This window comes from Passer domesticus, chromosome 3 (genome assembly GCF_036417665.1).
Source record: "Passer domesticus isolate bPasDom1 chromosome 3, bPasDom1.hap1, whole genome shotgun sequence".
NCBI classification, from domain to species: Eukaryota; Metazoa; Chordata; class Aves; order Passeriformes; family Passeridae; genus Passer; species Passer domesticus.
In genome coordinates, this window is record NC_087476.1 from 104,135,897 (window position 1) to 104,161,528 (window position 25,632).

General features: G+C 37.8%; 1 protein-coding gene across 8 annotated transcripts in view; it reads left to right on the forward strand.

Annotated features, from left to right (window-relative positions):
- LTBP1 (latent transforming growth factor beta binding protein 1) overlaps window positions 1-25,632 on the forward strand; it is a 185,501-nt gene that overhangs the window by 118,027 nt on the left and 41,842 nt on the right. For 3 of the 8 annotated variants that reach the window (XM_064414816.1, XM_064414812.1, XM_064414814.1), the window contains exons 11-22: window positions 1,044-1,211; window positions 4,070-4,303; window positions 5,205-5,227; window positions 6,235-6,337; window positions 6,919-7,017; window positions 9,046-9,171; window positions 10,281-10,406; window positions 11,073-11,195; window positions 14,082-14,201; window positions 18,247-18,369; window positions 20,394-20,516; window positions 25,195-25,317. In XM_064414816.1, coding sequence (XP_064270886.1) covers window positions 1,044-1,211; window positions 4,070-4,303; window positions 5,205-5,227; window positions 6,235-6,337; window positions 6,919-7,017; window positions 9,046-9,171; window positions 10,281-10,406; window positions 11,073-11,195; window positions 14,082-14,201; window positions 18,247-18,369; window positions 20,394-20,516; window positions 25,195-25,317 — 1,491 coding nt within the window. The remainder of the gene's footprint in view (window positions 1-1,043; window positions 1,212-4,069; window positions 4,304-5,204; window positions 5,228-6,234; window positions 6,338-6,918; window positions 7,018-9,045; window positions 9,172-10,280; window positions 10,407-11,072; window positions 11,196-14,081; window positions 14,202-18,246; window positions 18,370-20,393; window positions 20,517-25,194; window positions 25,318-25,632) is intronic. The other 5 variants (XM_064414813.1, XM_064414818.1, XM_064414815.1 and 2 more) reach the window with 4 other exon arrangements.

Genomic DNA, 25,632 nt, shown 5'->3' on the forward strand with positions numbered 1-25,632 from the left:
GGAAAAAGTTGTTAATGACATCAATGCAAATATTTCCCTCTATTAGTTGGCTTTTACTTTGGTTACAATCAATGACCTCTATAAGAAGAAAAGACAATGTAAAGAATGGGGTTTTTTTGTGAAGAATATGTACAAGTGAAAAATAGCTATAATCCTAAGTGCTTTCTCTGAGCTATCTTTACATTTATAAAATAAAGTATAGGTAAAGCCATATATAGTAAAGCCATAGGTGAGTTTCTTTCTTTTTTTTTTTTCCTAGCTTAACTATCTTATGCTACTAGTTAATAACACTCAATTGCTGAGAGTTTCTCAGCAGTTTGAAGAACTTCATTCTGCTTTGCAGTTGAACACCAGAAGAAAGGAGTTGGTTGTTGGGTTTTGGTTTTGCTTTTACATGTCATGTTGCAAATCAGGTGCCTGTCTTTTTTGAGTTATGTGAACATGTTATCCAGAAGTGTTAACTTTATGTTAGTGTGGATGTATAAATTAGAAAACTGGGTGGATCTTAGCTTTCTCTTACCTCATACTAATCACAGCTTATGGCTCTTCCACATTACAACTAAGCATAACAAAATGTAGGTATGTAATTGTCTCTTTTAGGAAAAAAAAGTAATGTATGATACTTAAAGCTTTTGCAGACTTATTGGCATAGCCTAGTTATAGATGGACATTCCTCTGGCTTTACAGCTTGGCACAGCTGTGTAGTGCCAGTGGCTGATCTTCAGCAGCTGTGTGCTAGTGAGATAGACAATTCTCACTATTTATTGTGGCAGCATGGCAACTCCTGGTTTTGAATTTACTTTCTGTTGTTGTTTTTCTTTCAAATACTTCTTATCCTTGATCTAGAGTAAGCTGGAATTCAGGAGTGTTTGATGCAAAATAAGAATTTTTAATGTTGTGATTCTCATCCGAGATGGGTGTTTGAAATAAAACTTCTGCTGACAGAATATTAATCTGTTTAAGTGGTTTTGGAAATCTAGTGGTATTTCTCTGTTTTGCTTTTCATGTGAACAGTGCCATCCTCTCTTCCACTTTCATTGCAGCTGATAACCCTGTAGTTGCTGAAGAGAAAGGACCCTGCTACCGGTTTGTTAGTGCAGGAAAGCAATGCATGCATCCTCTTTCTGTGCAGCTCAGCAAGCAGCTTTGCTGTTGCAGTGTTGGCAAAGCCTGGGGCCCACATTGTGAGAAGTGTCCGCTCCCAGGAACAGGTAAGAACTTCCCACTAAAAACACACTCTTGCCCCCTGCCCCCTCATTTGTTATGCATGCTTTAAAAAAAAAAAAAAAAAACAACAAAACAACAAAACAACCACCAGAGGATATACTTTAGATAGAAGAAAAGTAACCCAAAATGTAGTGAATACTCTTCATTTGTTAAAGGCTCTGGTGAAACGATGGCAGCCTTTGAGAATTCAGTTGCAGAGCAACATGGGATGTAGTTTGTATTACAGATAGTAGGACATGCATGGTTAATATCTAGGCTTCCTCACCTTCCTTCATATTTTACCGTCCATTTTGAGGAATGTGCTATTCCTTACTTGATACATAAAGCTCTCTTCTATTATCAATGTTCCCTTGGAATTCTGCTGTTATTTAAATATATAAGGAATTCAAAAATATCAGCCTGCTTGGTCACTACTCTCACTTTGGCAGGTTATATATTAAGATACCACATACCAATCGCTGTTTTCAAGTACTTGTTATTCCCTGATGTTGCTTAAAACTTAAATGCACATGGAGTCTTCAATCAAAATCAATTTAATATTGCCTTTTTTCCCCGAATATATGATCAACTTAATCTGTTTTAGCAGCATCATTTGTTGTTGTAATATACATGTCCAGTCTCTCGAGTATTTTAGCCCAGGTATTTGTAGTGACAATCCACTTGAAGCTGCTGCTGCAGATGTCACTATCATGATACAGGTCATGTATTTCTCTGAAGTATTTTGTAAAGATTTACATTCTCAAACCAGCTAGTTGCTTTGGGAAATCCACAGCTACTATCAGAGGTATTGTGAGATATGATGAGCAGATTCCTTACTTCCTGAAGTTTCACTTACAGAAATGAAAGTGACCAATAGTTTTGAGCATTTCAATAGAATTTTAAAGCCACTGTTTCCATTGGGTGACTAGATCATTGATCAGCTTTTTAAAACTCCATTAAAACACTTTTGGATAAATAATATTTCTGTGGCTTTTTAATGGAGAAAAAATTTATTCTTATGAGATGACTTGTAATTTAAGTACAGGTGTTTCACATCTGTGAGAATATTGCATGAGGCTTTATGCCCAATAGTGTATATAGTAGAGCACAGAATACATCCTTATGTTGACTGCTATACAGTCACAAAAAATATACTGAGTATCATATGGAATTGGTTATTTTAGTGATTTTTTTCTTAATGAAAAGACTTTAGAGAGAAAATCCGTTAGTAGAAAATTTTTGTGAGCTTTTCCCATTTAATGAATACTTGCATGATTTAAAACATGTTCCTTTCTGTAACAGGTTAAATTCATAATGTTTCAGAGTTTTCTATGAAAAATGTGTGAAAGTGGGATACTCCAGAAGGGGGTAATGTATTTACTGCAGCATCCCATGTTAGTATAAAAGCCTCTAAAATATTCATACAAAGTAAATCATCTCCTAAAGAGACACTGAGAGACCAGATTTGTGTGCCCAAGTGTTGAGAGCTCTTATCAGAGCTGTGGTAGAATAAGGCTCACATTTCTATTTTTCATTTGAAAGAATGATCTGAAGCATCCTAAATATGCATCTGAAGGGACATCCTAAATATGCATCTGAAGGGACAGACATCAAATTTTCTGTCTTACTCCTTTGACCAGAATCCCCACCCTCAGTAGTTGAGTGTTTTTATGGCATGTTTTGATATTTAGATGTCCCAGTAAAAAGTATTTCCTTATTCTGAATCCACTCAATTTAATTAGTTTGACCCTTCATGTTTTCTATTGCTAAGACACCATCAGAACACATTGTGCAGTTAATGCATACTGATTAATGTATAGTTTAACTCAGCTCTGGAGAGCTTTTAGCTAGTGTTTTCTGCTTTTATTTTAGATGCTAATTCATTTTAAAACCCTGATGTGTTCAAAGCAGGATTTGTGAACTTACCAATGCCCCACTTGACGGATCCCTCAGGCAGCCATAAGAATTCCCACACAGGCGACTAAATCTTTTCTCTTTCATCCCAACATGGCTTTACCTAGAGCAATAAGGACAATGAAGCACTGCCCCCCCAAGACTCCTAAAGGTCTCCCTGACCCTGTCAGGAGTATAACTATTCTCTTTGAGGAGGAGGAACTTGTATTTCTTTCTCATTTTACTCTTCCAGTAGAACAGCAAAACATGATGCTTATATAGAGCAGCTGTAGAGATAGAGCAAGTGCTGTTGCCTGACTTTAATTAATTTTTTCTGTAGCAGCTTTATAAATAAGGTTATTTCCCCTCTCTTCCAGTAGTGATTCTGGAAGTAGCTTCTTATGATCCTCATCTTGTTTTTAGCCAGCCTTTTTCAAATCAGTGGAATTTGGATCTGGACTGGTATGAGGCCTCTGATGTAGTCAGGTGGGATCCTCTGGGCCAGTGTTGATACTGGTTGATAGTGATCTGCTTCTCTAGTGCAGGGCTGGTGAGCTTTTTCCCTTTGATTTCTACAAAAAAGAAAATGATAGCAGTAGTGATCTTCATTCATTATGCAGTATAGATGATAAAGACTATTTGCACATTTAAGTTAATACATAGAAAGGATATACTGTTTGGAGGGGATTAACTAAAAAAAATATCTTGCTATATTGACAGATAAGCATAACTGAAGAAAAATGGTAAACTGGAGTGGAAACCTCCTGGGAAAAACAGCCAGAACATGCTTTTGGGAGAATGCTCAATCGTGTTAGCATGCTATGCATAGCTTCTCTTTAAGAAGTTTTTTGTGAATATGTTTATACAATATGAGATTAAATTTCTTAGTGGTAGTCATTATATTTTCCACTATGTCAACATATTGCACTTTTAGACTCCTAAAAGGAATATTTTCCCATCCCAAATCTAGCTGCTTTTAAGGAAATCTGCCCTGGTGGAATGGGTTATACGGTTTCTGGCCCTCACAGAAACAAGCTATATCATCACCCTGCAGTTAGAGTACAGCCACCTGCCATTGGCAAGACCCCGATTACTCAACCTGTTGCTAAAGGTACTTCTCCTCCACCTCTCCCAGCAAAGGAAGAGCCAGTGGAGGCACTGACCTTCTCACAGAAAAGTGAGACTGAGATGGCTGTACAAGAAGGTGAGAGTGGGGCAATTTAGTCTTTCTCTGTTTCTGTGCATGTGTCTTCCATGGTTTGTTTCTTTGCATGGCAGCTGCAGACAGTGCAGGGCGGAGAGGCGCCGCTGCCCACAGCAGAGCATGCCACGGTGCCCAGTGTGGTGCATCTCGGGATTTACCTCCCACAGGTTGTGGGTAGGTCCTGCCAGGTGCTGACACTGTGGAGAGAGAGCGAGACTGCTTTAATCTCAGTCATTTTTATGATCGGAAATAGTACATATTTTTTGTAAGACTTAAAAAACATATATATTTATGAATTCTAAAAAGGAAAGGTGCAATGGAAAATAAGAATTTATATGAAATTACTACCACTCTTCCCAGAAAAAAAGTAATATTTGTGGAGGAAATAAAACCCCAAACCACTCTTACTTGTCTAAAGAAAAGATAAATTTTTAAATTTTTTTTTTCTTTGATAAATCTTGCAAATTTGTTAGTGGCAAATTATATACCATTATGACATTAATTTACTTTTAAAGTGTTTACAGATGTAATTCCTTGGAAGGAATTGAAAAGGTTTCATCAGCGAGTTAATAACCTTTGTGCTTGTCAAATTCTTTCTGAGGAAGCAGGTAAACAATTAAGACATCTACAAGGGAGCTGAATACTGAGTAAATAAACATTAGACTGTTTAGGTCTACATTAGGTGTGTAGAATTCTACATTAGGTGTGTAGAATCTTATTCTGGTTTCAGGTTAGTTTTTACACTTGCTCCAGGAACATGATTTCTTGTTTCCACTATTTTGGAATGAGGTTTGAGCCTGAATTTTTGCGTGGTGACAGCGACCACTTTCAAATGTAACTAAATACGTAATAAAATGTTTTGAGGAAAGTGATTAATTTTCTTTTTTCTTTCTGGTTTTAGTGGCAACTGCAGCTCCTGATCAGGTAAAACATGATATAATTTATGTAGAAATTAGAATGCAGACCATGTATGAGATGGGATACAGATAAGTGAAAGGATTTGGTATTAATGATGAATAAACAAGTCACTGTGGACTTAGTGCTCAAATGCTGAGGCAAAAAGAGCTCATGTTGTTATATTGTACAACAGCAGGCAGGTAGTGAGGTATAGGAAAGAGATTACTTTACTTTAACCTCCCTTAGAGGCATGTACTGGGGGTCTGGTATATGTTGCTCTGTCCTGTTCTGGTGACTGTATTTTAAAGAGGATGATGAAAAATGCAGAGAGTATGAAGAAGAGACACAGATACTAACAGCTAGAGAAAATAAATCAGAGAGAAACGTTATGAAGCTTTGAGAAGCATTTACGACACCTGCTTATGAGACTGGTATTAGTGCCTAAGTTAATTTCATTGTTTAGGGTGTACTGTGCTCATTGGAGAAGAGCAAGTGTGTATCTGTGTGAAGTCCCCCATTCTGGAGGTTTCAGGTTCTCTGTGCTGGAGATAATGAGATTTGTTGTGAATAATTGCAGCCGTGCTCCATTTAATTTTCCTAAAAACATACAAGCATCTAACATTTCTGTGAAAATAAGATGATGGGTTCAGTAGCTAAGAAGGAACCTTTCACAGTTGTCAGACACTTAGATGTGATTGTATACCTTTGTGTGATGTGAACTGCATTCAAATGCCATTTGTAAGCAATTAAAGAGCAGAGAATGGGAGAATTATGGAGGGACAAAGCCAAAGATACACTTAGAAGCTCTAGGAAATGGCTGCTTCAAGTAAAATCAATGTTAAATTGTGTGCTGTTGTATAAACATAGTATTCCATGTTCATTCAGGTTTAAATTTGTGGTGATTAATGATCTGCTATCAAAAGCCACTCATGAGAGAATATTAGCAGTGTCTCAAGCCAGGAGTTTTTTGTGGGTAGCTATTAAGAGAATTGAGAGAATCTTTTCAGGATGTTATATTTTTTTTATTGTTCTAGGAATTAGCTTCCATTGATCAAGAAAAGCAGCCTTATCTGGAGCCTGGGCAGCCTCAGCTTTCTCCTGGAATTTCAACAATTAACCTGCATCCACAGTTTCCAGGTAACTTATTTTATCTTTTCTTTCAGTGTGAGAGAGTGCTTACAATTCTTAAAATAATGGAAAAGTAGCAATTCTAACAGAGGTTAATGAAAAAATGATTGGTGCTTCAAAAGCAATTTCTCCATGATAAAAAAAAATCATAGAAGCAGAAGTGGGAGGAATGGAGAGGTTGGCATTGGCCTGGTGACTTGTTTAGGAGATAAAGACATATTTTAAGAAGAAATGGTATCCTGGATTATGTGCATGAGAATTTTAATGTCAGTAGATGTGAAGCCTTGTACTCCTTTCAAGAGGAAACTATGCTTAGGTGGCTCTTTGCAGATTTGTGCATAACTTTTGCTGCAAAAGTTTTGCAACTGTGTTTGCTTTCTTTAGCACCTCAGTGTTTTTTTTTCACAAGCAGTAGAAAGATGAAAACACCAATTACACAGGTTTTTTTTCTACTGTAGGTCAAAGCAGAATAAACAAAAATCTCTATAGTGCCTAGCTTATTCATGTGTGAATTCTTTAAGGGTTATGTTTTTTGAATGCTTTAAGGTAGGTTTTTTGAATGTAATTGATTTCCATTCCATGTCACACAGTAGTGATTGAGAAAACATCCCCTCCTTTGCCTGTTGAAGTTGCTCCCGAAGTCTCTACTTCAAGTGCAAGTCAAGTTATTGCACCTACTCAGGTTACAGGTATTGTACTTCTCTTTTAGAATTGCAATAAATTATGAAATTGCTGAGTGCCTGACACTATTGTTCTGTGCTGTTGCTGAATTACCATAGTGAAGAGAACATTGTTGTAGAACAGGAGTAATATTCTGGAGAAAGTGCAGAACAGCAAAACAATGAGGCTGCTATCAAGAGAGCCAGGACCAGGTCCTTCCAGGATGTACCTGCCATTTTTGTATGCACTAGTAAAGGATAGAAGATAAAATTAATCATTCACCTCAGATTCAGTTCTGGATTTTCTTTGCAGATCTGCAGGGCAAGTCCAGAACTGAATACTTCTTGAATACAAGTCAGGTTGTGAGACAGTCTTACATGTGTTTTCATGAAGTATACATGACTATGTTCATTGAGGGATGTAGAGTTCAAGGGATGTAGATCAGAATGTTCTACAAAAAGCAGGTGAGACATTACTGTAAGATCATTTTGAAACATTATTTTGATGTTTGTGCTCCATCCTTTTTTGGTGTATTAGAGTTGCCTCATCTACATCTATGTATCAAGAAGTGAAAATAACAGAAATGCAAGTAATGCACCTGCCATAGCTGAAATTTGTCTAAATGACAGCTGTGTCAAAAAGACATCAAAATTTCTTTTGCTATGCATATAGAAAAAAAAAGGTGAATGTACCATATTTGTATACATGAGAGCATTACAATTCACATTTGTTAGAATGAACCAGAATGAACACAGTCTTTGAAATGATTGCAATATCCTGGTAAATACTGTAAAATGCATATCTTGTATATGGTAGAGATATTTAGGCCTACAAAGAGGTTTCCTGGTTTCCATTCGGAGGGAGAAATTTCACATACTTTAATAAAAAATTAACTCTTCAAAATGGCATTCCTTCATGCAGGAATGGACTTTTGAATTGATGCAATGCACACAGGGTCTAAATCACCCAGTTGTTTGTACAATTCTATCTGCAGTTGCATCCTCCTGAATGTACTGTAAGAGTAGAGAAAGTATCCTGTCCTTATGTAAGCATTCAACTGCTGTCTTCAGTTGCTGTAATTACAATTAATCAATCCCATACAAAGGTTGAAATAGTTGTGATCATCAAACTAGAATTTGGAAGTCAGCTCTTCTGTGACTGTGTCCCTTCTGCCAGCCAGCTCCCAGTTTCTTTATAGGGAGAGAAAGTTACCTTGCTGGGAGCTCACATCAGTTAATAAAAGGAAAATGGTAATTTTCCATGTTCTGGTTTTTATTTTCTCAGGAAAATTAGTAGAACTAGAAATTGCTGTGTACTATAAATCAATATATTGTTCAGCGATAATAAAGTAGAAGTGCAGTAAGATTTGTAGGACAAAATCCTAAACCGGATTTAAAAAAACTGACTGCAGTTCAAGCTGAAAAGTTTTTGAGTGTCTTACTTCTTTAATTTAAAATTTAGTTAAATTTAAATGTGACCTTTTTCTAAATAGTCTAGATTAAAAATTCTTTACAGTTAATTTCTTCTTTTTTTGGGAATTACGATTCCATACTGCAGTATTTGTTACAACTGAAGACAGTCATTAGTATTTTCTGCAGTAACACGTATACTTAGGGAATTTCTAAAACTGCTGTAAGGATTTAGCATCCAATGCTGCCCGTATCTGAATCTCCCTATCTTCCAAAATACATCCAAGGCATTAGTAGATGAGTATTCTGTAAATCAGGATACCCACTGTAATCGGGGATCCATTGCAGTTACTTTCTTAATGTGCGATGCAAAGTTTGAGCCATATGTATTTTTTTGTTTTATCTTATCTTCATTTTACTTTAAATTTTATATACTGACTTATAGACCTTGGATGGGACATAAGATTATGTCACTAGGAAAAGCGCAGATGGTTTTTAGATTCTTCCAGATAAGATATCCATTAGAGAAATTCAGGAGTTGCAAACTTGATTTACAGTTGTTTTTATACTGAGCTTTCTACCTGGATTTCAGGGTATTGTGCACTTACTGAACTATGTAAGTTTAACATTAAATTTCTCTTTGCTTAGAAATCAACGAATGTACAGTTAATCCTGATATCTGTGGAGCAGGACACTGTGTTAATTTGCCTGTGGGATACACTTGCATCTGCTACAAGGGGTACAAGCTTAATGATCAGCAGACAAAGTGCATTGGTATGAAATTGCGCTTTCTAAAATCTGAAATAACCGTGCTTTGAAATGCTTGAAATCAAGAGTCTGGTTAGGGGAAATCTCTACAGAGCAGTCAGGCATTCTTTCCTCTGTTGAATGCTTCCAAACTGCAAGGATTTTTTTTTTTTAATGCCAAATTAAATTTGCTAGGTAGTCCCTAATTCAGCTGCTCTGAAATGAGTGTGAATTTAATGAAATGGAATGAAAACGTCTCCCATTGTGATGTGAGAGAAAAAGTGATTAGGCAGACCATCTCCTCGCAGCTGTGTATCAGGTATCTAAAAGTCAAACTGCTAGGAAGAAATGTGCCTGTTTCTCACAATGATTTACCCAGCTACCAGCTCTGCAGGCAGACTAAGCCCAGGCATTTTGTTAGGTCATTCCTTTCAGCCTGCTACTGAAAAGAGAAAGAATATCATAAACAGCCCAGAAGCACAGTGAGAGATCTGCTAAGTAAGGTCTCCATCCCCTTTTAACCTAGTAAATTCTAGATGATGATTCTCTGATGAACATAAGGCAGAGCACAAAGGGGTCCTACATGAGCCGTTTCGGATTTGGAAGCAGCTGTATTGGTATCTTTATTTCATTCAGAATATGCTGGTTCCTCTGTAACTTGGATCAGAAAGGGTGTATTGTATCTACGGATTGGTGCTATGAACATTTTATAGCATATAAAGCTCAGTAGCTTCACGCTGTAACACATGCTGTCAGGTGCAACTATAGTATTGAAAAATAAATTATGAAACACATCCAAATGGCAACTTAGAATCCCTTTATTTCATCCAAATTTTATTAACATTCCATGCTTGCAGTGCTCATGTTGCACACAGTGTAGTGATTTCAGCTGTAATCATGTCACGTTCTTCAGGCCAATGCAATATTCTTACAGTCTAAGCCAATAAGAGCATTTTTCTCCAACCAAACCTAGTTAATCCATCTTTTTTTTCATCTCTGAGAGAAAACATATATACCTTTTCCAATAGTTAAATAATTGCAAGATCAGTCTTTTCAAATGCATGGCATAGAATGCACAAAAAGAATCACAACTATATACTCTATTCTATAGTTTTATGTTTTCATTTCTTTTACAGATATTAATGAGTGTGATCAGGCACCACATCTCTGTTCCCTTGGACGCTGTGAAAATACAGAAGGAAGTTTCCTATGTATTTGCCAAGCTGGATTCATGGCCAGTGAAGATGGAACTGACTGCATTGGTAATAACTAGTCTCCTTTATAGAAAATAAAAATATCAAAATTATTCAAGAAGCATAGCTAAACCCTCCTAAAGTCCCCTTTTCAACTCTTTTTTTCCCCAATGTCAGTGGTACTGGACTGATGTCTGGAAGTATATTTCACTGTCTCTCACCTGGTGTTGTGGTGAGCAAAGCACCTGTTTAGCTGATATTCCTTTTCCAAATATTTGTTTGTTGAAAAACAAGAATTTATTCAGTACATCAGTGTTTAGGAAAACTATCAATTAGTAAAAACACCTGCTGTGTAAGATACAAATATTCAACACTCTTTCAATGAGTAGAAGCTGAAACAAACCATATTTTTAAATAAAACTGCAAACAGCCAGAGGCTTCACAAAGCAACACACATGGCCTGAAGGGGTTGGGGTCTGCCTTAGGTTAGGCACTGCATACCTGCAGCAACTCACATTGTGTTTGCAGCCATTGGGATGCTCCCAGGCCACGTTCTGTACCCTGCCAGTTTCTCAGACTCACTCTCTCTGTGATTACAAATAGTGAGGTGGCTTGCAAACAGCTTCAAAAATCCAAACTTACTACTCAGTGTTTAGTTAAAGCAGAGTTTTGAGGAGATACAAGCGTTCAATATTTTGGTGGTAAAGCAGCTTCTCTTCTCTTTGTAACCTGCAGATTTTGATGAATGTTCAAGACCTCACACTTGTGGAGAAGGATTTTGTATAAACACTCTTGGCTCATACAGATGTGAATATTGTGATAGTGGATACCAAATGAACAGGAGAGGGGAATGTGAAGGTAGGTTTGGACTCTTCCCTAGTGGCAGTGGTGATTGATACTGATAGCACTTCATAGCACCATTTATTGATAGCACAAAAGCAGTGCCAAACTACTGCTGTTTGGAATGATTAATGTTCCCTGCTATTCAAGGGAAGCTTTGCATTGCAGCTTGAGCTGCAAAGGGGCAAATCTCAGAGGGTGCAATCTTAAACAAGAAGTCTTTGTGAGTACTCTTCAATCTTTGTCATTATTTGGTGTCTGGAACTGCAATTCAATTCCTGCTATTTAAATTTAAGATGCTGCAAAGGAGTGCCCCCACTGTGTACAGAACCATCTTGGAACAGCCATTTTATCATCTCTTGCCATGGAATCACTAACTTCATTGTTAGCCCTTACCTGCTTGCCAAGTTTTTGTAAAAAAAATAAATAAAAGTTATTTTTCCCTATATTCTATCAGGTAGCAAATGATAGGTTGACTTTTTAATATCTGTATCAAGCAGATATTTCATGTTCAGGAGATCCTAGCATAGCTGACCTTCAAAGCTTCAGCTTACTTTTTAGTGTATATTTTGGTCTTTTTTTCCTGGTATTTTTTTCATTTTCAACTTGAATGGTGAACTAAAAACCCCAAGAAGACATTTCATTTTAAACATGATTTTGTTTATCCTTTAGTGTAAGTTACATAGGACAGCCTGGCAAATAAGCAACTTAAAGCTGCCATGGATATATTTGCTGCTCTGAACAATGCTAAGAGTCTTCTTTCCATTTTTTTTAAATTTATTTAAATGTTTCACAGACTCTACTTTTACAACTAGTCTTTGTAACTCTTCTCTGTGACTAGGGAATCTGTAATTCAGTTAGGCTAGAAATCAGACTATTACACTACATCAAATTTGTTAATTAACTTGTATTTTAAATAGTGTGGTGGTAGTCCTCTGTAATTTTACTTAAGAGAATGTAATTTCTGAAACCAGATTCTCTGTTGGAAGTTATTTAAGGTTGCTTAAGGGGAAGATCCTCCTACATTAATCCATCAAACCAAGGAAATCACATATTGGGGGAATTATTTCACCGTGTCATCACTCCACTGACAGATTTCTGATTTCACAAAAAACTTCCTTCCACCCCCTCCACAGTTCAAAAACAAAAGCAAGAATCCTCCAAGCTGCACACAATACTCACAGTTCACTTGCAGTTCCTTGCCTCATCCTCATTCTGCCTTCAAGCTGTACTCACACAAGGTCTGTCACAGGCCTGGCCAGGGGACTGTGAAGAGTACATATGTGTTCTTGTAGATTCTATTGTTTATGTAAAACAGTGTTGTAGTCATAGCTGAACATCATTGCATAGGATGAGGAATTCTTGGAGAATTTTCTTGTGATTTTTTTTTTACAGTTTGCCACATTTATGTTTTATTTTGACTAAAAATGTCTGTACTAAGTACATCATTCATGTTCTATGTTTTGAGGACAGACACAGTCCAGACAGTTCTGAGAAGAAATTACAACAGAAGTGTAATTTTCTTTGTTAATTAAGTAAAAAATAAATTCCCACAGTAGTTTCCTGAGAAACTTTTGCAGGTCTGCATTGTAGCAGCTGCAGAAGCCTCTTGGTGTTTTTACAAGAAAGCATTCTAAGTTGGACAATTGTGACTCTATGAAAAATTGTGATTTGCCTACATCCAGTGAGTTGTTTGGAGCTGGGATGTTCAATTCTCTCAAGCTTGGAGCATTTAACTTGCAGTTAAATTGCAAGTGTTGGGAGCTCCTGAGTTCTATGAGCTTGTTATCAAAGCTAGGAGTGAATTCCCTCCCGATGATCTGTGCTCAAGGTAGCAGTCCTTAATTGCAGAAGACAAAACTGCTAGGCCTGGAGCAGGAAAAGGAGGGAAGCTTAGGAAGCTGAGTATAGAGGTGACTGACAATTTAATTAGTTCTGTGCACTGCATGAAGAAAGTATTTAATGGGAAAGATTATAATTATTGTGTAATCAAATACCATATTATAAAGTTATCTCACACATGCAAGCAGACTGCGAGGAGGCTGCCTACACAGTTTTAATTCCTGTATCTTCTGATCATTGGTCACTTAACAGCAACTTATCTTTGAATGTTGTTTTTTGTGTGCAGTCTCCTCTAGATTGCATATGTTGGATGTATTCTGGGTTTCCTTGGGGCAGGATAAGAAGTGTTCTTGCTCAGAGCCTGAACATGAGTTCCATGACTTTTTCAGGACCTATCTCTTCTTATCATGGGCAATCTAGGACCTTACCTGATGCAGAAAGTCCCTCTCTCACCCTAAACTTTGCCAACCCCAGGGATGTGGCTTGTGCCTTCTTTCAGATAAAATTAACTCCTTTCTCCATGTAAGCATCTTTGAGTCTCATTCACACAATCGTGGCTTTAGTCCCAATAGCACTTGCATGCTGAATAACTCTGCAGCATTGGAGAATACCAAATTGTGCTTTGCTTTTGGAAGCCAGAGTTACAATTTTACTGTCACTCTGAACTGCCAAAGTCTTACTATAGGAAGAATCTCAGGCGCTTCAATATGGTAAACATGAGGAAAGCTATTTTTACCTGTGGTAGCCAGATACCTGGTGTATTGTATGTTCTGGAAGACCTACCAAAGATTTTTAGTATAACAGAGAATTCAGATTCAGATGTATGTATTATGAGGTACATAATACACATATATTAGTGTGTATATATAGTATATTTCTCAGAGATGCCCCTTTGCTGGTACAAATCTGTGTGAACTTGTTCTTTCCTGTGTCTCTACCAGATAAATTACACAACTCCTTAAATGCTTTAGTATCACAGAAGGAGAGTCAGATTAACCAGATTATTGTTCAGTGCTCTTCTATGGCTTTGACCAGTATTTCCTTTTATCTTCTCTTTTGAAGACATCGATGAGTGCCTGACTCCAACGACCTGTCCAGATGCACAGTGCCTTAATGCTCCTGGCTCTTACCAGTGCATTCCTTGCAGAGTGGGGTTCAGAGGCTGGAACGGACAGTGCCATGGTATGTTTGGTGCTCTTTGTCTTTCTGGTTATAGTTCTTGTTCTGAGGTGCTGTATTTCATATTCAATCAGTGTACTGACCTGATGACAGCACTGTGCCCTGGGTCCCCATTTCATTCAAGAATAACTGAAAATATGAGATTTTTGAAATTACTTTATCTTCTCAGACACAGTACAGAAGAGGAAATCTTGTTTTACTATAGAGAAATGAGCACTGAATCTAGACTACAAATTACATAATTACAAAACAAAATTCTTGAAATAGAAAATACGGAACAGAAAGAGGATCTATGGTCAGTGAAATTCTAGTAGGCTGTTGTTTGGAAATGGAAAGACAAGTGACTGCTAATACATCAGTGTGACTCAGGATTTTCAGTAGAATATGGGACTTTGCTCACAAAGCATGTTAATTAAACTCCTTTATTATCTGTACTTCTAGCAAAATATTAGCATATCCTCAAGTCCCTTGTGTAACTTTAGCTTAGGCATTTAGGACAGATTTCTCACGTTTTACTTTTGTTGATTTGCTTGTAAATGGTAGTTTGGTTTTTTTTTTTTTCAAAACCAGTTTTGACTATTTGAAATTGAGGTAAGAAAGAGCAAACTAATCCATTGTGCAAAAGGAAATAATCTTTTGCAGTTTTGAGTGCCACTTTTTGGGACACTGCCAAAAACTTAAATTTAGCATCAGTTGTAAAGGATCTGCTATCTGTTGTGAATGTTCCTGCCCACTCCATGAAACACATGCCCTATAATTTGTGATTGTTGGAATAGCCATGTTACCTAAACACGTGTACAACAACCTACACAGAGGGTGTTTGCATTACTGTTGTAGGGCACATTGTCAGTGTACTGCCATGGCTTACTCTCTAAGGGCTCCCACTTCTGTGATTCAGCTCACAAAGCAGTCTAAGAGCAGGATTTGGTTGAAACAGCGCTGCTGGCTGGGATCTGCTGTGCTCCAGCTGCAAGTGTGATGCTGATCTGTGGATCAGGATTAGAGCCAAGTTGCAGTGAAGCAGTGGTGTGGCTGTCAGAACCTCAGCACCAATTTTTCTGTGCAGATTACACCGTTTTCAACTACCCTGTTTTCTGAAGTCATACTGTCTGAACAGGTCTGCCATGTCATAGCTGCATATTTGGCCTTGTCATTTGACTTACTGTGGAGGAATGTATTTCTCAGGTAGTTTCATGGATTTTAATGGAGTTGTAACAAGCTACAAAATGTTTACAAAAAATTAATTACACAAATTACTCCACACTGATCTTTGTTTTATTGCTTCACACCTGCCTGGATTTGTGGTGTTGTTGCAAAGAATGTGGCATATGTACTCTGTTAGAACTCTTTTACTTAACTCCTTTTTTTTTTTTTTTAAATGTTGGCCTAATTTTGGCTTTTTTCCCCAATATTAAGCTTTATTTCTGTACCTATTTATGAAAATTGCCTGGTTGAATATTCCCTGACATAACTTTCAGTTGTTTCATTCTTGATAACCAGGTTAGTAGGAGGGAAATGAGAGAAGTCAGTTCTTTGCTCAGAATTAAGTCATGCAAGGAGTATGTCTTGGTTTAAAGTGATAATTTTTTTCCTAGTATTACTGCATGCAGCTTCTCTTTTTTCCTTTGTTTTATGAAATGTTCTAATCCTAGGCACTCTTACTCACTTCATTAGTGATGTGATCAGTACATTTTTTGTTTATCCTAGGCTTACATCATGTTGGAAATGAGCCATACATATTTTAGAAAATGTAATGCAGACAATTTTTCCTAAATCTGTAGTTCTGCAATATGGCACCATTTAAATACACCAAAAAGGAAAATATTTCCCATTCTCTGTGAAGGGTATTTAAATACATTGTTCCATAAATTCATTTGTTTCTCCTGTTAGTTTAGATCAGTTGCAGCTCTTCTGTTTTTACACAGTGCTGTTTTCAGTATTTTTTTACCTCACTTCATTCCTCTGCCTGCACTTCATGCCATAGAAAATCTAATGTAACAATCCTACAGATAGATCTTTGATGCCATTTATATTGTAATCTTCCAGGGTTTAAAGCCAGGAACATAGCCATTTCTGTTTCATTAAGCCAAGTCAATCAGTTCACTTCAAACTTGGGTAGACTACATTTAACTGGAGTTTAGGTATTTAATGTTCAATGCATGTTGGAAAAAATGGAAAAGGACACCTGCACAGCCTGCCTCCTCATTGTCTTGAAATTGTCACTGTCCCAGGTTCCCCAGTGAATTTGTGTTTTAGAGGGACTATTTGAAATAATTAATTGGTTTTTAAGTTTACTTTCAACCACTGATTAATTTTTACTCAATTTTTCTCTCTGCACATTTTCACATTCAAATAAAGGCAGATATCATGATGTATCTAAAGCACACTTCTGTGTATTGATGAACAAATATAAAAAATACATTGACAAAACTTTCTAGATCACTTCATCCTCATGGTTATCAGTGTGGTGGGTTTTGAAGCTGCATGGTTAACTGTCAATATTCAGCATGTACAGTTTTAAGGATCCCATTAGAAGATACCAAAACTAATACAGAGGTAAGCAGAGCTAATCCAAATACCTCTAGCCCTACTGTAGGGAGCACCAACAGAATCAGTTATAACTCTGGATTTCATCTCAGAAAATTTAAGTTCTGTTCCTGGCTTTTCTGCTGGCTTTATGGGGGCATCTCTTGATCTTTGAGTTTCATCCAAAACTCAGAAATAGTATTCCAGGTTTATTTGTCAAGCAGCTTGGAGATGAAAGTGAATCTGTAAGAAGCACTTTTGTTGTTTGTTTGGAAATTTGTGTGCTTGAATTGGGTTCTCTGTGTTTGAACTGATTCTCCAGTTAGAGCATTGATGGTGTACATTGAGAGCAAAGATTGTGTTTTGTAGAGCAAGCACATTTTGCAATAGTAGTGAGGTAGGAAATAAGCCTTGGAGAAAGGAATAAGGAGTAACACCTACTGAATGCCATAGCACAGCACCTGTAGGTCTGTAATCTCTGCTTAGCCAGGCTGCAGCAGGACATCTTATTTACAGAGCTAGGGGCTCAAGTGAGGAACTGAGAGTAGTAGGGAATGTGGATGATAAAGGTGATTTCGTTTGTGTCTGGGGGAAAGATGGGCTTTGCCAAAGGCAGGTGGTACAGGAGCTTGCAAAGAGCCATGCCTCTAAATACATGTGAAGAAAATAGTTACTGCATGTATTCACAATAGCTAATAAGGCTTATGATGATGGTTTAAAGATGTCTGATCTTCCACCTCTCCCTGTGCTACAGCTGTCTAAATGGCTCAAGTGCCTCAAATAATTAGCACTTTTTTATGCTGATAGGTTTTGTGTGCTTTGTGGTGGCAAAAGACAGGATAATTGGGAGCAATATGATTTCTGGCACATAAAAACAAAGAGTAGTTATTTTCCTGCATCAGTATAGCATTTTTCCTTAAAAGAAGGACATTTGCTGATTACTGCAGCCGTGAAATAAAGAAATAAAATCAGAAAACTAAATGTTTTTTTCCTTGAAAACCACTGCTAGAAGAAGACCAGTAATTGTTATTTTACAATACAGAATTAATTCTGTCTGGATTTATAGCAAAATATGTTTCCTTTTTTTTTTTTGGTTTTGTTTTGGCTTTGTTGATTTATACAAATTGCATTCAGAAGGAATTCTTGAAAATTACTGCTAAGTAGCAACACAGCAATTTTCATGTTGGCTAAAGAAAGTGGCTCATCTAATTAATACCTTTCAGAGAAGGATGAAAGTAGATGTCTTGGGATAGGCTTATAGGAAATAAAAGCTGCTTTCACGTCCTTCTAAATAAAGGATGGTTTGTGACTAGGAAGAGAGATTTTGCATAATCCAGTTAAGTTCCTTGATGAGTATGTAGAGTAGCCTTACAGAGGCACCTGCATGAAGTGCGAAAATCCCATTGAAATAAATTCTTCAGGAATAATAATCATGCTTATTATGTAATTTGAATATATTCCCAAGCTCAACTGAAAGGTGGTTGTACCCTAGTTGATTTCTTTCTTTCTATATCTTTCACAGATATAAATGAATGTCAGTATGGAAATCACTGTACAAATGGACGTTGTGAAAATACAGAGGGATCCTTCAGGTGTTTTTGTGCCCAGGGTTTCAAACTTTCTGCATCAAAGGATCAGTGTGAAGGTAAGAAAGAATATTATTAAAATCCATAAGGTTGCATTTTACCTTTTAGATATTTTTTTTTAATCTTGCTTTTAAATATACAACACTGATGCTAAAAACACAGAAATGTAAGAATGTGTATTTCCATTTCATGGTTTCTGTGATCACATTGTAGATTTTGACATGTGTTATAAAGTCAGTCAAGAACATGTAATAATATCTATATTGCTAAACTGGAATTTTTGCAAAATCCGTGGTATATCTGGCATTTCAGAGATTTAAGGACAGTGGCTTTTGCTTTTCTTTCTTTCTTTTTTTTTTTTTCCCCTACCATGTGGGTGAGTGGAATCAAAAAACCTAGGCTGCTCCCCTTTGGAGCCCAGCAGTGTCAGTTACCACTGAGCAGTTAACCCCGCCTGCACTGGTGTCTCTGTGTTTCCAGTAGTACACTGAGAGAGAGGGAGCTTGGGGGTGTATTCCTGGGAACGGTTCCTGAACCTCCAAAGTGTCAGTTTCCACATTTCTTCCACGTCTAAAATCCCCATCAGGACTGCTCCAGTGGAACAAAATTAGGTCTGAAGTTTGAGTGAAGTAGTGTGAGGGAGAACCTAGAGCATATACAGGAGGTATGACTATTCCTCTCCTTAATTAGAGGGTACTTGAAACTTTTCCCTAATGGTGTAAATCTGGGACAGTATCTCCAGGCTGTGGAAGTGCACAGAAACCTACATGTTTCTTGTCAGACGTTGGATTTCCTTCTTTTTCCTTTCTCTCAGCCTTCCCTAAGTGTCTCTGTACAGCACCACTTTCAGACTTCTGAGTGCTAAAAATAATACAGTAAAACTAAATGATCGTTCATATAAGTTTGTCAGGAAGTTTGAAACAAAACATCAGTGTAAGTTAAGTGTCTTGAGTGAGTTAAATGTGCTGTGCAGGACATACAGCAGACTGATCTTGGGGAAAATATGTAGACAAAATTTGACTGCTTCCTCTGAGCCTTTCATGGAAAAGAGCCCTTGCCAAGCTGAGCTGGCATGTGCAGACTGTTCTTCTTAAAGTGCACCCTTCTAAAGTGAGGACCCGTACACATGCCCAGCTGCTTCATGGAGCCCCACAGATTTCAGTGATCCTTAAATTCTACACTTCTGTGGTTGCAAGGAACCGTTACTTAAGAGGTCAGACTGTTCAGCCATAACACAGACCTGAAAAACCTCATTGAGTAACATTCTCCTGCTTGAATTGAAGTGTATTTCCAGAAAGACATCCAGCTGTGCCAAAATGCTAGATGTGACCAAGAACTTGCCATGTCAATTCAAATACTGCTTCTTAATGAATATTTTACAAATAACAGAGGGAAAATAGGCTTCCTAGCTCAAACAAGGCATGTGCTATATTCTGAATTCAAACTGCCACTTCCCTCCAATACTTTGAGTTTTCCATAGGAAAATTTAAGTTTGATGTTCAAATCCATCTGTTAGCTCAGGCTGACCCCAGTTTATGAGAAATGAAGCGCAGAGGGATTAGCAGTGTTGTGGAAGCAAAGAGACATTTCCCCACTGTTAGATGATTAATACTGCTACAAGGCAAGAATTTTAAAGAGCCTTAACTTAATAGGGGATTAGCCTGTCAGTGTGCATCTGAAAACCACACCCTGTTAAAAGGTGGTGATCCTGCTGGAAAGTATTTTGTGGGTTTTGCTGATTCACTGGAGCGGCTGACTTGTTACCTCTGCCAGATACAACAGAAACAAAAGCAGCTCTCAGGCAGCGTGTGTGTGTATTTGTGAGTCTGTGTGTACCCAGTTGTGCATGAGGGATAAATTGATGTTACAGGAGAGAATGTTGTACACAGTCATCTCAAGGAAAACACAGTCTGCAGTTTCATATAATTTTATGCATTACATTGATTGTCTGTATTTAATAAATACAAACAAGTTAAGCAGTACTGGATACTGATGCTGTGCTTTGTTGTTTTGTTCAGACTTGATCTTTGTGCCACTTGTAATTGGTATTTTCAGATGTTTACCCATTTCACTGTCTCTGCAGATATTAATGAATGCCAGCAGCGATCGCTCTGTACGAATGGACGCTGCAGGAACACAGAGGGATCTTTCAGATGTATCTGTAGCCAAGGCTACGCGTTGTCATCTGCTGGAGATCAGTGTGAAGGTAAGCTTAGGGACTTCAGCTACTGACTAATTTTTTTCAATAAGATCTTGAGTATTTCAGCTATAGCTGTGAACTCTTTTAAGAATGGAGAAGAAATATATATTGCCTCTCTTTCTTTCTCTACACTGCCAACCATTTGTTCCCATCAACACAGCCACAAATTTAATGGATTCTCAGAAACAGTCCCTGTCGTCTTTCCTCATACAAAAACTTAGGACATGTGCTTCCAACAGTAAGATTGGAAGACCAGTTGATATTATTACTGAGAACAAGTCAGCCTTTCCAAACCTTGTTGTTTAAGTTCTGACACAGAGGCTCTGTATTACAAAAGCTTCTGCCAGTATGTGCTATTCTCGTGGGGACCTGCTAGTTCAAACTTCTTCTCCAGCTGGTTTTGGGAACCTGCAGCCAGCCACCACAATCACACATGTGCACTGGCAAGAGAAAGTATTTAGTAGATGACAAGTTCCAGCAGGATCTACTGGAGCTCACAGCTTGCACTGCCTCAAAATACAGTCTAGGTACTGAGCTTTCAAAAACAAAAGTACGAAGTGAAAGATGTGAAAGAAATGCTGTGTTATAGAGAAAAAACATTCTCTTATCACTCAAGTGAAACAATTTAATTGTCCAGTAATTGGCAAGCTGATATTTTTTTCAAATGAAGCATTTCAAAGCTACTCCCTCCTCTCTGTTGTTGGCTATACCATCTGATATGGTACATCTGCTGCACTACTCATGATCACCTTGAGAATGCAAGATTACTTACTAGCAAGCTCCAGGAAAGATTCCACCTCAGTTGCTTTCTTATCTCACACTCGCAGTGAGAATTAGCTCTTTGTTACACTGTACATGTGGCATTAGCTCATAAAAGCTTTTTGGTCTCTGGTGTGCTTTCTGTAACTGTTGATACCTTGCAAGATAAAGCTTCTTACTGCTGTTCTATCAAATAGTTCTGCTGCTAGGTTATCCTCCACACAGCATTTGGAAGGGAGTCCTCACCTTCTCCCTCACAGCAATAGGTCAGGAATTCTCCTCTTCAAGTGATGCAGGCAGAAGAACAGTTCCCCCTGGGCTAACCAAATGCTGTTTTCTCAAGACAAACTTGTAACAGACTCTATCAGAAGTGATTATAATGGATTGTCCACATTTCATGAGTGACAGCATCTCTTAAAGTACTCATCAACAAAGAATAAGAATATCTTATAAAATCTCCTCAGCACATTGATGGTCTTTGGTCCTGAGCTGTTTGGAGAATATGTTCATGGAAGAACTTAACACAGTCTTCTCATCATTCATGCTGTGTACCAGCATCTCTTGCATCAGCTTCAAGAAATGTGCGCAGATGATGCAATGCACTAGAAATTTGCATCAAGTAATTTTGCTCTCATCTGGTTTCAAGATCTTCATGAATTGCAGCAGATGTAGAGATACTCTGTCAAGAATCAAAGAAAAATGTGGTGTAATGGATCACAGGTCCTTCTGCCTCCTAAAGACAAAACAGATAATATGGTATCGTTCCTGATGACTACTCATCTAACTTGCCCTGAGTAGACTTCAGATGAGATTTCAGACTGCTTTGGTGCATTTCAAACAGCCCAAGAAGTCATGGCAGCTGTTGCAGCTCTCCATCACCTGGCCTGTCAGGATAGGTCCATGCTTTAACTTTTTCTTGATCCTGCTCAAAGGCAGTTTTTCAAGACAATATAGTTTTAGACACTTTCAAGACAAAAGAAGAGGGATTGAATCAAACAAGGGAAAAGTGCAAAACCATTCCCTTACCCCAGGATCTTTGTCTAATTTAAAATCTGCAACCAAATTTACAGCTTCTCCACCCAGTGACAGAGTGGTTAATTTCTGTAGCCACAGTTTGTCCGCTGAAGACTTCTGTAAATATTGCAAGTCCTGCAAAAACAATCTCTTGAAATGGAAGAAGTTCTTCTGTGCTTTCATTATAACCCTTCAAAATTTTCTGAAGTACAGCATATTGTAGACTGTTTTTTGCACCTTGGAAACTGAAGAGAAAATCACCTTAAGAAGACGTTCAGTGTTTTTCCACAAAATGGCCTCTGATTTTTGGATTAACCTATTTACCTCAATGTTTTATAACACTTCATAGAGAAAGCAGAAAAGAGATGACAAAAACTGTGGGCATAGCACAGCACAATTGCCTAGAAAGAACAAAGTGGTTCAAATTTTGTCCAGTTTCTCAAAGACCCCCAGGTATGGACATTTGTCACACCAGAGGATACCCAAAAATGTATGATTCTTTAAAACAAATGTAATTAGCAAACTACTTGCAAGAAATGTGTTTGTTTAGTTAGATTTTCTTCTGGTGCAGATATTTTCTTACAGATGTTGCATGCAAGAAGCATTTTGCTGGTTTGATCATTATAACTTGGGCAAACTTCTAGGGGTATTGCAGAATTCAACAGAATTATGGTGTGCTCATTTTCAGTTGTGCTTTTTGCAACTCCCTGGCTGAAGTTTTGGTCTGGAAGCCCTTGTGCAGTGTTTTACTTGTGTAAGAATAAAAGTTATTTGCAAATAACTTGTATACATCGATGTATACAAGCATACATACAGTATATCTTCAAGATACACACCCACATGCATGTTTATCTTCTGCCTTAAGTCTGTTCATTCGGCATCTTGCTCTTGAGATGAAGTGACATTGAGACTTTCTGTTCATTGTTGCCCTGAATAAGAGGGAACATGACGTGTGAGGGCACCTGTGAGGCCTTGTCTGAACCAACAGGGAGTGGGAATGTGCTCCAGAGGGACTTACTTACAGGCTGGGCATCTCAGAGAACCTGCGTTACTGGGAGGAAGTCTGAAGCATAAGTGTCCAGTGTTCTCCTAGAGGTTTCAGAGATTTTGCTAGCCAAAATGTTCAAGACATACATGTGTAAAGGGTAGTAAAAAAGCATCGAATGCCTCAAGCATGAGTTACTGCCTCTGATTTTTCTGAGGATTCTCATGCAGCACTCATGGGGTCCATGAAGAGTTGCATCAGAGAGAGGGAGGTTTGCATCCTATATGGAAAATAATGCATTTTTACTGAATTTGGCAGAAGATACCTTCTTGTTGTGAGACTTGGCATTAACTTAGCACAAGGGACTCATTAATTTTTCTCATGCTCCTAGTCAAAATTAATTGCTTTTTAAATAAGCCACAATTTATTTCGCAGTTGAAAATGGTTATAAAACATGTGGTTATCTAAAGGTCACAACTTTGTCAACATTAAGTGCAATTTTATCTTCAAAAATATTCATTTGTGTAAGAAAGCTATCCCTATTTCTTACTTTTATTAAATAAATTAAATCCCAAGGAGAATGATATAGCATGTGCTTCCAAAGACACATATAGAAATGAGGTCATGTCCTCTTTTTAATTACAATTGCTATTCATTCCTTCAGCACAGGAAAAAGTTAAATTCTAATCAGCTAAAATACACACTTAAGAATTCAGATTAATCAAAGGTACTGGGAAAAGTCTTTGATTACTGTTTTTCAAAGGAAGCTAACTACACTATCAAAGCAATAGACTGGGTAGATTATTAAATAGGGTTCTGTGAAGGCTGAGGGAAGTTGCTTATGAGACAGTTTTTTTGATTCAACTCTCACTTTCTGTTTGCTTTTAAAACTTAGAGGCACAGGCACCAAATACCTTGTGATCTTTAGCTGCAGTGAAACCAAAACTGTATAATATCACTGGAATGTCGGCACTTGCTGACTTAGTCCTGTACCCATAGTAGCTGTACTCTGTTTCCTCCACTGTGCTGCCTTTAAGTCCTTTGAAAGACAACGGGAAGAAAAGACTTTAGGTGGACACAATGCCAGCATCCTGTTCTTGAAATATTTCATTATCTCGTGTCTAGTTTGTATCCTGAAACCTTCCCTGCTATGTGTCAGCCGTTTATCCCATGGATATCGAGCCACTAGGGCGGAGTGTACAGGCTGAGGCTTGATCCTGAACATGGTGTATAGGCAGCTGGGAAACAAGATCCTGTGTGCCTGGACTCTGGAGCTGGATTTATGGCGGGGGTGCAGCACTGTGCAAAAGCAGCCATTCAGCTGCATGACCCAGCTGCTAAAAGCCTGAAATGGCTGTGTTGCATCTGGTGAGCTGCATGAAAAGCCACCCATCAGCACAGGAGGGCCCACAGTGTGGTCCCTGTCCCACGGGGCTGTGGTGTGAGCAGTGTCCCCAGGCACGTCCTGGCTGGTGTGACACACCAGCTCTGCTTGGACTTGCCTGCTCTCAGGGGCACGCCTGAGTCAGGTCACTTCAGCTCAGGGGTTTCTGTGTGGAGGTTTAAACATGTCCAAAGAAGACTATTTTAAATTTGCATTAGTAGGTATCTTTTGTGTCTGTCTTCTAAATGTGCAGCTTGGATTTCTTTTAAACTGCATTACTGTTATGATGTGCTTTTGTGATAGATGCAGATGGCAGATCAGTCATATTTGCTAGGAGTAAATCATATACAAACTCAAATTTCAAAGCCCTCTGGAAATATGAGAAGTTTGATGACACGATGAAGGGAAAATAACAAAGAATCTTAAAGCGTAGTAAACTTGATTTCCATGTATGCACACAGTTGCTTCAAGTTATGTTGAAACTATTAAAAGTTTCATCAGTTTTGACATCATCTAATAATTCAGTTGCCTTTTTATTTCAGATGTTGATGAATGCCTTCAAGACAGCAATGTTTGCCTAAGAGGAAGCTGCATAAACACTGAAGGGTCTTACAAATGCACTTGTCCAGATGGTTTCCAGCAGATAGCAAATAGGGGATGTCAAGGTATGAAATAGGTGTCAAGAATACCTGGATCATTATTGTAAAAGTGCAGGTTTGTAAGTGTAACTTGTGATAGTCACAGATCATGCTAAGGAAGAGAAACTCATTTATCATTTGCAGTACTTTCTTGCTTTTCTTATTTTCTATTCTCATGCATTTTCTTCTCTCTGTAAATATATGCAGAGAAATTATTTCAAGAGGCTGAAGTTTCAGCCTTCATAACTTGAAAAGAATCTCTGTTAGAACTAACAGAGATGCAGTGCTGCTTTTTCCTGAATCCTGGAAACATTTATTTTGACAGTATGTGTTATGAATCAG